The sequence below is a fragment of the Idiotropiscis lumnitzeri genome, chromosome 8, assembly GCF_059441095.1.
Source record: "Idiotropiscis lumnitzeri isolate Australia: NSW breed Sydney's pygmy pipehorse chromosome 8, RoL_Ilum_1.0, whole genome shotgun sequence".
Lineage (NCBI taxonomy): Eukaryota > Metazoa > Chordata > Actinopteri > Syngnathiformes > Syngnathidae > Idiotropiscis > Idiotropiscis lumnitzeri.
In genome coordinates, this window is record NC_142398.1 from 8,807,397 (window position 1) to 8,824,475 (window position 17,079).

Below are 17,079 nucleotides of genomic sequence, written 5' to 3' on the forward strand. Positions count from 1 at the left end.
ATATTTGGAATATAACAAAGGAATGAGCCGCACTGTTCCAATACATTTTTGAGTGGTATTTATGTCTTTTATCCAGACGTGGGAGGTAAGATGGAGGACCTTTAGTGTAAATGCTTCTTATCTGAGATGAATGTTTGTCTAGAAAAAAAACAGCCCGTCAGCCTACGTGTGCTGGCTCACAAGCTGTCTCCTTTTTTTTTTTTCTTCCCCTTCTTTTCTCGCGCACCCCTCCTCCCCTCCTGCTGCCGTTGCGAGACAAACAAGTCCTGGGTGTGGAAGAACACGCCCACTCTCTCCCACCCAAGCCACGAGCAGATGGGCGTATGTTTTGGCTGGCCCCCTGGCGGCCAATGGCGAGCCGGATCGCCGAAAACCAGCCCTCCCCACTCCGACCCCCCCTTCCGCTGCAAGCTTTTAAGACACCGAGTGTGCGTACACTTGGAATCAAAGCTCAACCGAGCGCCTAAGTCTCTTCGTCCTTCTCTAATGGTTGTGCAGACGCTCAGGATGAAGATCCAGGAGTCGCCCGTCGTGGCTTGCGGCGGCGGTGAAGTGTACAACCCGGATCGGGACAAGGCGAGCTGCGATGACGTGCCTCGCCTGGACAACAACTGGGGAGGTGAGGAATGACGCTCTGTTAGCGTTCCACGCCACACGCAAAAAAAAAATAATAATGCAGGATTTAAATGGCACTTATCTTCAGAAGCACGTGCAGTCATGCAGCATAATTTTGCTGTTTGTTTACATATCGCTCCTGCACGTTGTGCTCTCGTTTTGCGTTTTGTCCAAGTCACATGACCAGCATGTTTACTGGAAGCGAGCGCTAGTATTGTTTTTTTTTTGTTTTTTTTTAATTCCCCTATTAATTTAGAACACCCCCGGATGTTGCACTCGTTGTGATTTGCAGGTTGCTGTTGCTTGTTTGTGTCTTGGAATAACGAGCAACAGGTTTATGACGCCACGTGTTTAAAATCCCTCCTTTGCAGACGATCCATATGTTTGGCAAAACTGTCAACGTGAATTAAGTAGCAACACTGGGGAGGGGCGCGCGTGTGTGCATGCGTGAGTGTGCATGCGCGTGGTGCGTGGGTGCTGGGGCAATTAGCAGGAGGCTGTGTAGGGGGGCTCTCTAGTGGTCAGCTGAGAGAGGACGTGCACTATTGCACGATGGTGTCTGTGAGCAACAAATGCTTGATGTGAATGCCGAAGCTTATTTTCTGTTATTATTATTATATATTCTATAATATATACTCTATCTATTGATTCACAGCATTCCAATTAGAAATTATTCATCTTATACAGGTCATCTCAGGAACTCTTTTCCACATTCACACCGTCCTGCTTTGCCTACAATTCCACAGTTTCCATAAAATTCCATAAAAACTATTGCGGACATTGTCCAAATTGAACATTTTTTTTCATAATTTCACCGCTTATTCAACTTAATTGAAAATATCCAGATCAATCTTGGACATCTTGGGGACCATTTCTATTCCCAGTTTTTAACATTCCCAAATGGAGCGGTGTTTTTACTAATTTAACCGCCTCTTTCCACATTTCTAGGCCGACATGATGTGACCTATTTATCACACTTCTAAAATTCACAATTTTTTGTAATGAAATTGCAACATTTTTAAGTGTACATATTTAAGTCCACTTTTGTTGGCAATTTCAAACAATTCCAAAGTCTCACATTGTACATTTCACCAATTTGCTTAATTCAACAGCATTTCAGTTTACTTTCAACTGCTTCTCTTCTGGCTTTCATGACTGTTCTAGTTTTAGAAATGCGGGTCATAAGTTGGTTACCTACCCCTGCTAGTGCAACAGTGGAAGTTGTTGATCACTTCCAGTTTTGACTTTGTGTGTCTAATGTAATTACTGAACATACGTTGCCGGAGGATGGCGTGAGTTGATCCATTTGAGTTGTGTTCCTCAAAGTGTGGTCCGCGGGCCACTTGTAGACCTCAGAATTCTACATTTGGAATTTTTGGGCATTTTAGATGGATTTTCAAGTTTCATAGTTCCCTTGTATGCTCTTGAAGTTTTAGGTATGTCTTTTTTAGGAATATTTCTGTTGTACTCTATAACTCAGTCAATTCCATAGTAATTACTTCGTAAACCTCGTAACGTAGCTAGTTAATATTTTCTGTAACGCAGTAGTCAAACTCATAATTTATAGTAGTTAGTATGTCAAGTCAAGTCAAGTCAAGTCAATTTTATTTGTATAGCCCTTAATCACAGACAGTCTCAAAGGGCTTTACATAGCCACAATCGACATCCCCGATCTTAACCCCCAGGAGGGCAAGGAAAAACTCACAAAACCTCATTAGGGGAAAAGTGAGAAACCTTGAGAAGGGACCACAGATGGGGGAATCCCCCTTCCAGGATGACCAGGCTGCAATGGATGCCAACTGGGCAACATTTGGCACATACAATGATGCTATGCAATAATAGATGAGATAATATAAGAGTCAATTGAATGAAGTGCTGCAGGAAGATGACTTCAGTGGAGTGGGTCCTCATCCAGGGCCGTAATATCCATGGCAGCATATCCGAAGATGAGCCTTCGATCTTGTACCGGTCAGTTGGTGTAAATTCAGTACAGCCACTTCCAAGTGAATCGCCATCACCTAATTCGGGGAATTGGGAACAGAAAAGAAAGAACAGAAATAGCAAACAGGCCAACAAGTAGTTCAATGAAGTGCTGAAATATAAGGAAATCAGAAAAGGCGCTGCATGAAGACGACTTCGGCAGAGCAGGTCCCTTCTATGTATATGAGGAACTTCTACATCATAAATCTAAAATAATCCAATGAAAAATGGTATGCCAGAATCATTATTTGTATATTTTGCAAAGTCTGAAAAACTAAATGAAAACCAAATGGTCTTTTCCTTTGTTTGTTTTTTTTAATAATTAAAAGAACACTCAGTCCCTTTTCCAACACTACACACAATATTACTATGCAATTTTGCTGTTTTGGCAACTCAACCTTTTTGCAGTCAACGCTGATGACTCAAACTTGTCAGTACAAACATTGATGCAAGAAAATTCCACAATTGTCTTAATCAGCCGACTCATCGACTTTTATGTCTTTTCATGTGACTTTGCAATGCTGAGCTAAAGACAATTCACATTGTTGACTGTAACTCCTTGTTTACGTCCAGCCACTATGTCCTATTTCTTTATTTATTCATTTATTTATTTTTCCCTTTTCTCCTCCAAAAAGAATTATGGATGAGTTTTTGGTACCCTATAAGGTTAAGTGGTTCGTTACCAAAAGGGTGGCGCTCAATGCAATGCTGTTTGTTGATTGGTCGACAGCTAATTGTCACCTTGATGTGAAATGTTGTTGCAGCAACATCAAGACCAAAGAATGTCCCGCGTTGTCTGGTGAGTTTATTTGTGCTGACGCAGCAGTGCTGCGATTGTAGCATTGCGGGCCTTACGCATGCTGGAAATATATTGTATAAATAAATGGCGTGGCGGCGGGAGACACCTTTTTTTTGCCAGCAGCGTCCGTCATTGCGAGCCGACAGTTGCCTGTGCTGCATTGTTGTAGGTCTGCCAGCAGACATTTGCCGTGCCAAGCCTCTCGTGGTTGCAGATGCGCCAACGGGAAGGTACTAGTCTCCTGTGTTTGTCACGTTCCATCCGAGTAACCCTCAAAATATCTGTGTTGCTAAATATGGCTACGATTTTAGAAATGAAGCAAGTTGATGAGTGCGTTTTTTTTTTGGGGTGGTGGGGGGGCAGTTTTTCTGCCGCTGTGCCTCAGTTGGTGAAGTGGGGCGTCCAATGACTGAAGAGTTCGTGGTTCAAATTTGTTGCGTGAGAATCTCATTAAGATAGATGTGTATTTTAAATAGGATTGCTCATATCGTGCTTTAAATGCAGCTCCCATTTCCATACGAGTTTCCATCTCATCCGAAAAGCTCTCCAATGAGGTCTTTTTTTTTTATTTCTTTTTTTCTTACAATTTTTTTGCAAGCTGGTGGTCTAACTTTTTTCATATACAGGTTTTCCCCGGTTCATTAAAAAGCATTAAAAGTTATTAACTGGATTTTGTTAAAAGTAAGACTTTAAAGAGCATTAAAAAACATGTAATATTATGTCCAGAAGCATTAATTACAAAATAAAAACACCTTGCTAAGGCTGCTTGTTAGTAGTGCAGAAATGGCAATGCTGAGAACTTTAGGCAAACATAAAAAAAAATATATCATTTTATTTATTTATTTATTTTTAATCTATTTATTTTTATTTTAGATTTGTCAAAATAAATTGTCCCCATGTGTTGTCTTTTGGACTTTTTTTGAGACGTGGGTAGATTGGGGGGGTCACCATTTAATTTATATAAATTTTTTCATTTTATATTTTTTTTTAAAATGTTTTATTGTGTTTGATGATAACATGCTTGTTGTTGTCCAGCGACTATTTTTCTCTACATACACTACAGTTCAGTGTATATATGCTGGTTTGTGCGAATACATCCAAACCTGTCTGCAGCAGAAGTCATCCCAATGACCTTTTTGGTGTGCATGGCAACACGCTTGAGTTTTCTGGAACATTTTGTCAACCTTTAGCTAAATGGCAAGCTGGCATGTTTTGTGTTTCATTAGTGCACTTCATCTGGACACCATTGATTTAAAAGGATTCTAACAAGGACATTTAGACACGACAGCTTTTCTGCTGCGTGATGAAGGGCACGTACATAGAGCCTGCAGGAAGATTCAAGCCTCTCCTTCCCTGGGGTGAATTGAAGCAAACTCACCACGGCTAAGGAAAATATGCAGCTGCACTTTTAGGTCATTTGTGTTTTTCCTGCTGTGGACTGACATCTTTGATGATTTTACTGATGCTTGGCTTGTTTTTTTTCTTTTTTTCTTCTTCCACGGAGGCCACACTCAGCCTGCATGGCCCTTTTGCCCACTTTTGAATCTTGAATTGGTGCTCCGGCTGTTCTTAGCTCTCTAGATGTCCCACCAAAGAGAGTTTTGGGGTAGTCATATTTCTATCCCTACACTGCATATCTTTTTGTCTGGATATTCACACTGGATGATGAATTTTAGCCATGTTGAGGCCCCCCAAGAGCTTGCAGCATTTTCAAATATATGTATGTCTGTGTACTGTACACACAGTACAGTACATGCTGCAAAAGGCACGAGTGTATAAATACCACATCATCTGTTGCTGGTTCTCGTGTGTGTGTGTGTGGGGGGGGGGGGCTGCAGATCTAGTGTAGCAGTGTCCTCTCTGACAAGCTGCCGCACTCTCTCCAGTGCACATGTACACATATTTAATGTCCCGCCATATGGGTTGAGGTACTAAAGAACAAAGTGTACCTCTCAGCGGGGGTGGCGCCCTGACATTATCCCACAGAGAAAGCGCCAAGCATTATTAATAGAGCGAGGATTGTCAGTAGACATAATTACGGCCCGGGTGGAGACGAGTGGATAAACAGAGAATAGAGAGACAGAAAGTCCCAGTGGAAGCTGGACGCCCAAATCGGCGGGGGGTGGTTGTGCTGCTGTCCGGTGACTTTGCCAGCATCTGAAGATTTAGCACGCAGCTATGGTAACACTCTGTCCTCTTTTGTCTTTGAACACAAGCAGCGAGGAAAAACAAGCACAGGGGCTTTACTTTTTGTCTCTTGACCATCCTCCAACTGGGCAAAATTGTCACCATTCGTCCAAATATGCGTCTTTTAGAAGCTAACATGCTGAAGTTATGCACAAGTTTCTGTTCAAAATGTACCTCAGACAATATATAAGCATAAACATTGACAATAGCTAGCAGTTCCACTTGTTAGTGGTGCCGCATCCTCCGCAGCATTTCCATTATGTATTGTTTTCAGTTACCAGTCATTTCACTTTTTTTTTGGGGGGGGGAGCATCCTTGGTAACTTAAGTGTGTCCCCAAAATTGAATAGCCGTTGAATATTAGGTCATCAAGTCCATTTTGTCTTTGTTGGAAACCATGTTTAGTAACGTAGAGGTGCAACACTCATCCGAAAAGACACTGGAATATTATCAAAGGTGATAATTCAATCTAGAATATGAATAAATGAATAAATTTTTCTTAGTTTTCATATTAGGTGATTTAAGTGTTTGAGAAGATTAATATGCCATCTATCCATTTTTAACACGTATGTTCATTGTGTCAAACAGAACCTGTGCCGGCTTACTCTGCGCTACAGCGGGAGAACGCGGACCGCGAGGAGGCCCGTCTGTCGGCGCACGCCGGCGGCCGGCTCATCCGCCAGCTGCTGGAGGAAGGCAGTGACCCCATGCCGTCCCCCCGTTTCTACGGCTACGGCCAGTGCCAGCAGTATCTGGACGACACGGAAGTGCCGCCGTCGCCGCCTAACGCCCACTCCTTCGTTAGGTAAACACCATTGTTCCAGCGATAGGACATTAGCTACCCCCCAAAATATGACTGGTAATATGAAATGTTGTGTCAGACAAAGAACAACCATATTTGGCCTTGATTTGATGACTTGAACCTTTTGTTAGATTTTAGTTTTTGCAGTGTAATAACAGTGTATTCATTATTATTACTCATGTGTGTAGTCGCAGGAGGAGCTCGTCTTTGGGCTCCTGCGACGACGACAAGGAGGAGCTGACCACCGCCCAGCTAACCAAGAGGATCCACGTTCTAAAGAAAAAGATCCACAGGTTCGAGGAGAGATTTGAAGATGAGCGGAAATACCGGGTAAGTGAACACAACACCGTATGGACTAAAGTGCTGGAGCAATTAATGTTTCTGTCAAGGATTGTGCTGGCTGTTGGGCAAATTGAAAATCACATACTTATCCACACATAGGCTATGACGGTTTTTTATATTTTGATCTAAAGTGCAAACACGTAACAAAATAGGTCAAGATTTATTCCTTTTTATTCATTTGTGTAAAAAAGAAAAAAAACATTTGTGAGATGTAGCTCATGCTTTTTGTTGGGTGTAATTTTGCTGATGATGATGATTGTTCTTTTTATTTATTTTTTTTAAAATCTGAAACGCAGAGACAATTCCAAAAAATATTTTATTCATTTAGCTAAAAATACTTTCACATTTGACAATTTGGTAAATGAATCCCTTCACAAATCTTAGTCAGTCCACACGTTTTTCAAATAATTGACCAATATGAATTGTTGAAAATGTCTTTTTGATGGTACACGGTTAAGGTTTGAGCAAACAATTTTTTATAAGTCTCCAGAAAAGTGATAATTTTACTGATCTGAGGTTTGTGCCTGACGCCAGCAATGTATATGTTAATTGTTCATCATTTAGTATGGGTTGTTGCATCCCTCTTTTTAATAATTTTATTCTGACCCCTTCCAAAATGAACAATTCAAAGATTCCTGCCTGGATGCTGACTCACAAGAGGTTTTAAACTGTCTACCATTTGCTGTTTTTCCTTTTTCCAGCCTTCCCACAGCGACAAAGCTGGAAACCCAGAGGTGCTGCGATGGGTGAACGAACTGGCCAGGTTGCGCAAAGAACTCAAAGGTAACCTCCAAGAACCAGCCCACAAGTGCTGGATGAAGGAGAAACAAGAACATCATCTGTCCTTGTTCCCCCAGAGCAAAAGCTGATGAAATCAGAGGAGGACCTGCCACCGTTGACGCGGCAACGCAGCAACACGTTGCCCAAGAGCTTCGGTTCGCAGCTGGAGAAGAAATCTATGCTGGACAAGGTGCCCAAGCCCCCCGTAGAGAGCACGCTCGACGGTATCCTCAAGAAGTTGCAGGAGAAACGCCAGGAGGTCGAGCGGCCTGAAGACATCAAGGTAGTGCCACTCTTGTAGAACTATAATAACTATGATAGTCGGACATTTGACTCACTGTGTGTTCAATTCTGATAGGATATGACCAGAGAGCAGATAGGAGCTGAGAAATTAGCTCTGCAAAAAGCTCTTCTCTACTACGAGAGCATACATGGACGACCTGTAAGTCAACACTCTGGATGTCACGAGTCTGTGAAAACCCTTGCAGGGTCAGAATAGTTTTCAATTCTTCATTATAGGTGTTTTTTTAAGTTCAGTTAGATTTGAACCATGTTCATTAGTTTTTATTTATTTATTAAATGTCTCATTTTATTTTATTTAGAGTTTATTTTTTTCCCCAATACACTGTTTCCTTAACTGTAACAACCATGGTGCCTTGAGATAAGGGTTTAATATCACATTGAAATGAATAGAACTGCCATTAATCTGGTGCATCCCTGCTCATGTTGCATCCTATCTAAATTACTGTGATATTAGTAATTTATTTTACAGGATAAAGAATATTTAAAAAAAAATATATATATATATACTTTTCTCTTGGATGAAATTTTAGCCCGTTTCCACTGTACATTTTTACATTTTATTTTAGGTCTATCTTTGTTAAACCAACAAGCAGCTACGATGCTGTAGAAATATATTTAGGGTTCCTACTCTACTGTTTAAATAAAATAAACTAAATAAATGGGGTTTCTTTACCTGATCTCCTTGCTGTCCCTTGGGTCCATACACTGAGAATAATCTTGTTTACACTTCCCCTGTGACCCAGATTGCAAGTGGAGTGTGAACAATGACTCAAGCAGTCACGGTGATCATCTCAGTTCACTGACGCTATTGTTAAGAGATTCCCACTGATTCCATTCGCACTCTGTTGTTAAACCAAAACAGCACCACACCATGATCGCATCATCCCTGTTTTCATCTCCTCTCCTCAGGTAACCAAGAGTGAGCGGGAGATCATGAAGCCGCTGTACGACAGGTACCGGCTGGTCAAGCAGATCCTGTGCAGAGCCTCCACCATCCCAGTCATTGTAAGTCACTCCGATATAATTCCAGCCTTTTTAATTTATTTTTCTTTTAGTTTTTTTAAAACTGCCCTCCGGCCACACTCATGTCGAGCGCACATTGATCAAACGTCTGCAGACGCTTAATCCCAGCTCATGTTGTTGGCTTTAGTGTCAGCTGTGGCCACACGTGTACGGCAGGCAGTGAATAATTTTTATTTTTTTTAAATTATTTATATATATATATATATATATTTTTTTTTTTTTTTCTTTTTTTTTTATTTATATTAGGGCTATCCAAATTAAAGCGTTAACTCAGGTGATTAATCCAAAATGTTTTAACTCAGTTAAATATACTAACTCAACTCAGTTTGATTTACTTCAAAAATAATTTGCATACTTTGCAAATATTAGGCCATATTAACTGTGCTTCTTTAGCACGTCTCAGAACAAAACATCGTGTTCAAGTTACCACTGGGCCTTGCAAACCAACACTGCTGGAGTGTGGCGCTTGTGGGCAGTTGTGAGAAATGTTTCGAAGAAAAATGGCTGTAAAGATGTCCCCATTTAGATCGTATTCAAGAATCAAAGAAAGCTATGAGAACAGTCTTTGAATTAAATATACTTCATATTGGGTGATTTTCCATCAATTCCAAGATATTATTCAAGTAAATATCTGTTACAAGCTTCGCAAAAAATAGTAGTTGAAAAATGTGATTAATCGCAATTAATCATGGATTTTTTTGTGATTAATTAGTTAAAAAAATTAATCACTTGACATATATATATACATATATATATATTTATATACATATATATATATATTTATATATATATATATATATATATATATATATATATATACATATATATATATATATATATTTCTTAAACATTGCACCCATTCCTGTATTTGTTAACCATTGTTCATTATGTAAGCAATAATCTCCGCTGAATGTCGTTACCTAACGGTCTTTCTGTAATCCCCCCACATTACACAAATTGGGACCACTGTCCTAGTTGTGTCCACGGTGCCTCGGTCTGTATTATTCTTGCAAAGGTATGCAAATGATGTGCACGGTTTAATCCTTAAAACAAATACATGCAAGTCCAAAAAAACATGGCTTGGAGTCTATCTGGTGAAGAGCCGTTGTGAGGCATTTATAAATATTTTGGCTTTAAAACTAAAGATGATGTCAAAGGGCGACTTTGTGCCTTGTAGCTGTCATTTGTCCAGTAAACGTTATATCAAGATGCAAACACACCACACACTTGGTCATATTACTGGTGTGACCGGTCAAGTACGGAGGCGCAGAATTAAATGCCCGTTAACTGTTTCTATTCTCTAGAGTTTATAATCAGTGGTCCAACTAATTAATAATGCACACCAAAAAATTTAATGAAGCAAGCACTTCTTCTCTTGCCTCTCTCTCCCTTTCTCGTAGGTTGTAGTTTTATGTTTCACCGACATATGTGACATATATGACTGTGAGTGGGTGAATGAGCATGAGACGTGTACATTGTCTCATGCTGAATGTACAAAACGTCATCCCTAGTTTGCTGGAGGAATGGCCATTTAAAAAAAAAAAAATCATGGAGTGTTATTCTTTTATTTTACATTTAGTTATTTTTTTGTTTTACTCATCTGATTTTATTTTTTATATATGTTGTGGATTTTGTCATACAAGAAGAAAGGATTTAATAGTTGTGTAGTGGAGCACGCTTTAGAGATAGGCATTTGAAAAAAAGACCTCCAAATAGACAGTAAAAAAAACATTATGAAATAATTTTTCAGTCTTATTTTTCATGATAATTATTCACATTTATTTCTTTGTATTTTATTTTATTTTATTCATGTTTTTTTATTTTAAAAGTTATTTTTACATCTCTATTTTTTGTTTCCTTTTAATTTGAATATTGTAAATTAAATTTAGGGTGGTACTTTTTCATTACATTTTTAGTAAAATGTAAAGGGTTAAAATAAATAATTTTTTGAATGTGATTGTTTTAAAAAAATGTCTTTGTCTACTGTAGTACAGTAACTGTACATTTATTTTATTTTTTAGTTTTATTTTTTTTATTTGTTTTTCTTTTATACTAATTTATTTTTAATTGGCTCATATTTTATTGAACTATTTTTGTATGTCACGAATGTTGTATATTATTTTGGTGTAATCATAAGCATTTTTATTTTGTTCTTTTATATTTTTTTTAACTTGCCAAATATGGTTCCCTATGAGCTGTCAGACTGAAAATAAGAACGGATAACGTACGTACAGGACATTCTCTCAAAAGCTGAACTTGAATGACCTCATGACGCGCTAACTTCTACGCCTTGCGGAACTTCACTCCGCCTCTTCCATTTCCACCAAGTCACCATGAAACTGTAGGCATGGTGTTTTTTGCGATGCTAACGCCGAAAATGTCCGTGTGGCCAGTGTGGCGGCGGCGGCGCTGTAACCTCCACACCGGCTAACGGCTACTTCTCGACGTCACCGCAGGGCTCGCCCTCCAGCAAGCGCCGAGGTCCCCTGCTGCAGCCCATTATCGAGGGCGTAACTGCGCTTTTCTTCGAAGACGTCAAGGTGAAAGGGCTGATTGTTGCATTGAGCTGCTTCCATAATCAGACCCGCCCACCCATTGATTTTTATTTTATTTTTTAATTAATCTTTTCTTTCTTTTATGTTTTTTTTTTGTTTTTTTTAGACTACTCTCTAAAGCAGGGGTGGGCAAGTCACGGCCCCAGGGCCACATACTGTACATGTCCCGTTCCACTCTTTAATCTGGCCCATTCAGCATTAATTTAACCTTGTTCACATAAAACTGATTCATTAAAATGTATTTCTTCTTTTTAGTTCAGTTACTTTATTAAATAACCTAATGGATTTTTTTCAGTGTTGTTGATGATAACTAAATTGTTCCTAATATAAAGCATTTCACAAAATTAAGCAATGCGTGAATTCCAATGAAATTATGTTTTAAATAAAATTGTAAAAAAAAAAAAAAAAAGCATTTACTTCATTTTATAAGTTGGGTGATTAATAATCACATTAAGCATATAAACAATGCTTATAGCATTTTACACGTAATACTAAAATATCTAAACATTTGTTAAATATGAAAATAAGTATGATTCAAAATTAACATGAATTATTTTACTATAATTTGACTAAATTGTATCATTTTCCAAAATGTGTTATTAGAATTCTTCAGAACTTGTTTAATTTTTCAGAACTTATTTAGTTATAAAACACTTATTTGAAAAAAATGTTAAATGAACAACTTTTCAGGTTCCATGTTTTTAATGAGTTGGGTAATTAATGATAAATAAATTACAAGTAATAGAATTTATAAGGGCCCGTGAATTATTCTGGTATTAAAATGAACAATTGTACTTATTATACATACTATGTTTTTTTGCTTGATGAATGACCTTGCCCATCTATCTTAAATTTAAATGTGGCCCTTGAGCTCTGAAGTTTGCCCACCCTTGTTGTAAATGCCCCACATCATGGCTGCCTATTGATTGGACAGCTGCCTGCTGTTTTCTTGATGAATCAGTAGATTGTGGTTGGTTTTAGTTTTGTTGTTGCTTTTGGGACATTGTACTAACACGGTCCTCACCAAATACTCTACATCAAGCTCATGAAAAGATGCAACATGCATACATCGGAGTGACTTCCACCAAGGCAAACCCTCTCAATGCATTTGTCTTCTTTGATATTTTTTTTGTGTGTGTGTATTCCTGATGTGGGGGTTGTTGCTGTGGAGCATGAATTTGTATTTTTTTTTTTTTAAACTATTGTCTTAAACGTATTAGATTGTGGAGCTCAAACCTGTGCCAAGACAGATCGTGTTTTGAATATGATTGTACTAACTAATAGTTGAAGTCTGAATGAGGGCTAAGAAAGGTTAGTTTTGATTCTTAGTCACTAACCCTAATCACAGCCAGTGTCTGGTTCTGACTAGACTAGTCTTGACCAGTGTGGAGCAGTCTCAAACTGTGTTGTCCTGACTCGATCAGGCACAGCCAGTCTTGTCTTGACTCAATCAGTCAAGAAAATGTCTTGGCCCGACTCGTAATAGCCTCACTTGAACAGTTATGGCCAGTCTCGACCTGACTCAACAAGCCACAACCATTCTCGGCCTTACTCAACCAGTCAAGACCAATTTCGATTTGTCCTGACCCAACTTTGTTGGTAATGGCCTGACTTGAAAAGGCGTGGTCGGTCTTGGAACGTACCCGACCAGTCACAACCGGACTTGACCAATCAAGGTTAATCCCCACCAGTCGCAGCCAGTCTCAAACAGACTCGACTTGTCTGAATCATTCTCAACCAGTCACTGCCAATTTTACCTATCGCAACCTAACTTGACATGTTTTAACCTGACTTGACCAGTCTTAAACAGTCAGTAGTAGTCTCATACATCCTCAACCTGACTTGAGCAGTCTCCGGCTGAATCGCTTCGTCTTATCCTGACTCAACTAGTCACGGCTAGTTTCACGCTGACTTGACCAGTTGCATCGAATCTCAACCTAACTCAATCAGTCATGGGTAGTCACAGTCTGTCTCGAACCCTCGACAAGTCACGGCCAATCTAGAACCCTGTTTCAAGCTCTCTTTGCCCACACAGGAAGAAGAGGATGGCTCGGAGGATGATTGTGACGCCAAGACGCAGTTCTCTGTGACCGCTCGCCCTGACCTGAACGTGTTCAGCTTCTTGGCTCACGAGGACGTGGACGGTTTCATTTCCCCAGTGGACGAACTGGCGCCCTCCAAGAACGTCACGGACATGCGGTTGTCCAACCTGCACTCGGCCACCACGTAAGCCTTGAATAACTGCGGAAAAATTTAACACAACATACGCTACGCACAAAAAGTCTGGGATATGTTTTTGGGGTGAAATTCAGGAGTTAAAATGCACTGGTTAGTTGTGTAATTCAGATTGTTTTATTAATGTGAGGTTTTTTTTTCATCATCTTGTAGACAAGAGTTGGTGGAGCAACTCCAGGAGACCCGAGAGGAGAAGAAACAAATCCGCAAAAATCTCAAAGAGTTTGAGGAGCAGTTCTTCCGACAAAATGGAAGGTAAAAACAGGGTTGCAATCAAAGTATCGAAAAGTACACAATTGGATTTCATACATCACAGCACAGAAAAGGGGAAGCAATGTAGAAAAAAATGTGTATCCTTCCAAGACCATTATAGCTGTTCTATTTTCTAAAACCTAAAGTTAATTATATCTAAACACTCAACTAAACTGATCATTCTGGTCATGTTTTCTCAGGAACGTTCAGAAGGAGGACCGCTCGCCTTTAGCCACCGAGTACAATGAGTACAAGCACGTCAAAGCCAAACTGAAGCTACTGGAGGTCCTCATCAGCAAAAGAGAGTCCACCAAGCACATCTGAGCAAAAACAACATCAGACTTTTGTCGTGATGCTTTGACCAGCAGTCAGTCGGTGGTCGCTGCATAGAACCTCAAATCTTCACCGCAAACAATCACGCTTGTAATGTCTACTAATTTATTTGTGTTTGTTCGTACCACCACAACAACCTTTCTCACCTTTTGCCATAGTCTTAAAAAAAATATACAAATGCTATTTTTAAAAAATGTTGCTCGGAAGATGGTGGATATTTTTGTACAAGAGACTTTATTTTTGTTGTAGATTTAACGTCTGGGGTGACCTCTGTCGAAGAATACTTGCTAGTAGCTAAAAAGATTATTTTGTTTGGATTATGGGCCACAATTAAAATGGGTCAAACAAAATATCTATATGAGAATAAAGTCAGAGAATTACTGGGATAAGTTGCAAGACCTAAATGAAGATTTATGCATGATTTAGGAAGAGAAAAAAAGACATTGTTAATGTAAGAAACTGGAATTATTGCATGTAAAAAAATTATATATTTACAAGGAAAACAAGAAATGACTAACATTTGAGAAAATAATTTCAACGAGCTAATTATCACGTTCATGACCCCCCAAAAAAGCTAAAATTGAAGTAGTTAGATAAAAAAATGGCTAAATTGTTTTGGGATGAAGTCTTGACTTGACAAAACAAAAAAACTCTTTTCACGAGAGCACAATATTTGATTAGTCCAACCGTTTTTTTTTTTTAAATCATAAAATAAGGCTTTTATTACAGCTATTTTAACAGTTTTTCCATAACATTGTTTTTTTTTCTCTCATAGAATTATTTTGTTTTGTAAAACTGCAACTTTTACTATATAATAACTACAAATACTTTTTTCTCAAATTACAGTTCAGAATATTTGTAGCATCCAACATGCAGATTATTTTACACATTTTTTAAAATGGTAACTTAATTCTTGTAGTAATGCGTCATTCCCATTAAATTATTCTTTCGCTGGTTTCTCACCCCAACAATTCAGACTTTATTCTCTTCCTTCTATTGAAAAGCATGTATCTATATTTTGTTTACTCAGAAAGCAAACCAAAGTCCTTACATTTATGATAAAAAGAAGAAAGGAAATAATTAGGTGCAATATTATTGGCTTGCTTCTTTGTCATTTTTTAACGTGGCCCATAAAACCTGCATATAGAATAAATCTATATTTTGTGATCAGTAGTAAAATCAGACTTAGCATGTTTGTTCAATTTAGTCTGCGAGTGTATGAGAATTTAATGTTAAAATAATAACTGGAAGAAATGTCCCTTTTTTCCCCTCCTGCTGTAAATCTGAACAACATATGCATGTTTACATTCGTGTGAGCATGTGCGTTTCTGTTCTTTTTCCAAAATGGATATGGATGAGGTTAATCAGTGTGACTATTGGTTTTTATTGAACACAAGCACTGGCGAGGCTTCGCACATTGAGAGTGTGTACATTTTAGTACATAAACTGTATTTGTATTTTGTACATAATATGAATGTAAAAAGATATTTTTACTGACTTTGGCCTTTGTGGCTATTCTTTTGTCTTGAGTCCTTTTTTTTCTTTTTTAAATAGGAATCGCCTCACCCAAAAAATTGTTTTCATTGCCTGTCAATGCGCACGTCTGTGGCAAAACACCACTTTGCTGTGGTCCTATTAAATGAAGCCCCTCCTCTCACTGCAACATAGTTCCATGGCACAACATGGCACCAAGGCTATTCTTTTATTAGATTTAATAATTTGACGATTATTTAGGGAGAATACTATTTTTTTAAAGGGCTTAAAGTCTTGGAATTTTGGATACAACTACACCAACTTTTTTTCTTATATTACTGCATCTCAATATTTTTTTCCTCATTACATTAAGGATTATTTCATGTAAACTGCAATCTTTATTCTCAAAACAATTTATCTAGGTGTCACCAGGGTGCTGGATCCTTTCCCAGCTGCCTTCGGGCAGTAGGCGGGGTACACCCTGAACTGGTTGTCAGCCAGCTGATCACAGGGCACACAGAGACAGACAACCAAGAGTGCTCAAACTCATACCTAGGGACAATTTAAAGTGTTCAATTAACCCGCCATGCATGTTTTTGGAATGTGATAGGAAACCGGAGTACCCGGAGAAAACACATGCAGGCACGGGGAGAACATGCAAACTCCACACAGGAAGGCCGAGAATGGAATCGAACCCTGCACCACCTCTGTACAGTGAGGCGTATGTGCTAACCAGTCGACCACCATACCGCCCACTTTAGTACTCTAAACTCATTTTACAACATTACCATTAAACATAAATGGCTTCCAAATCATTTGGTCTTGAAAAAAATGTGCCGGAAGTACTGTCTAAAATTAATATTTATTACTTTCTAGGGAATTCCCTACTGGCTACATTTGACATTTTTTATTCAGGGCCTGTCACCTGACCTCAGTTCTACAGAGAATTTGGTGAGTGGTGAAATGCAAACTGCCGATGTACAGCAATACAGAATTCAATATCACAGAATTGCAATCTTTGATTTCGTCCTAAAATCGCTCTCCCCAAGTTTTGAGAAAGATTACTGTTCATCAAATCGCAATGCATGATCCCGTATAACTATAACACTTGAGTACAATGACAATAAAGGGATTTCTAATTCTAATTCATAACACAAAACCCCAAACTAATTCTACCAGGGGAGGATCATGTGATGTAACGGCATGATGATGTTGATATTTTTGCATCTAATCCACTCAACAACTAGAGACACTGCATGCTTAATAACGCAAGATCTAAACCACTTTTCTGGTGTTTATTTAAAGAGTAGCAGAAGGGAATGTGGCATGATTGGAAAATGAAAACAAAGGCAAACAATACTATTGGTTGTTTGCGTAGGTCCAACCATTTTAGGTACCCAA

At 38.8% G+C, this 17,079-nt stretch overlaps 1 protein-coding gene across 1 annotated transcript in view; it reads left to right on the plus strand.

Moving 5' to 3' along the window:
- Positions 1 to 15,723, plus strand: part of fam13a (family with sequence similarity 13 member A) — a 48,156-nt gene extending 32,433 nt beyond the window's left edge. Inside the window, exons 14-24 of the mRNA XM_088302787.1 lie at positions 499 to 619; positions 6,169 to 6,385; positions 6,571 to 6,712; positions 7,426 to 7,507; positions 7,582 to 7,787; positions 7,863 to 7,946; positions 8,717 to 8,812; positions 11,224 to 11,370; positions 13,421 to 13,611; positions 13,774 to 13,875; positions 14,073 to 15,723. Coding sequence (XP_088158913.1) covers positions 499 to 619; positions 6,169 to 6,385; positions 6,571 to 6,712; positions 7,426 to 7,507; positions 7,582 to 7,787; positions 7,863 to 7,946; positions 8,717 to 8,812; positions 11,224 to 11,370; positions 13,421 to 13,611; positions 13,774 to 13,875; positions 14,073 to 14,196 — 1,512 coding nt within the window. The 3' untranslated portion in view covers positions 14,197 to 15,723. The remainder of the gene's footprint in view (positions 1 to 498; positions 620 to 6,168; positions 6,386 to 6,570; positions 6,713 to 7,425; positions 7,508 to 7,581; positions 7,788 to 7,862; positions 7,947 to 8,716; positions 8,813 to 11,223; positions 11,371 to 13,420; positions 13,612 to 13,773; positions 13,876 to 14,072) is intronic.
- The last annotated feature ends 1,356 nt before the right edge of the window (positions 15,724 to 17,079 follow it).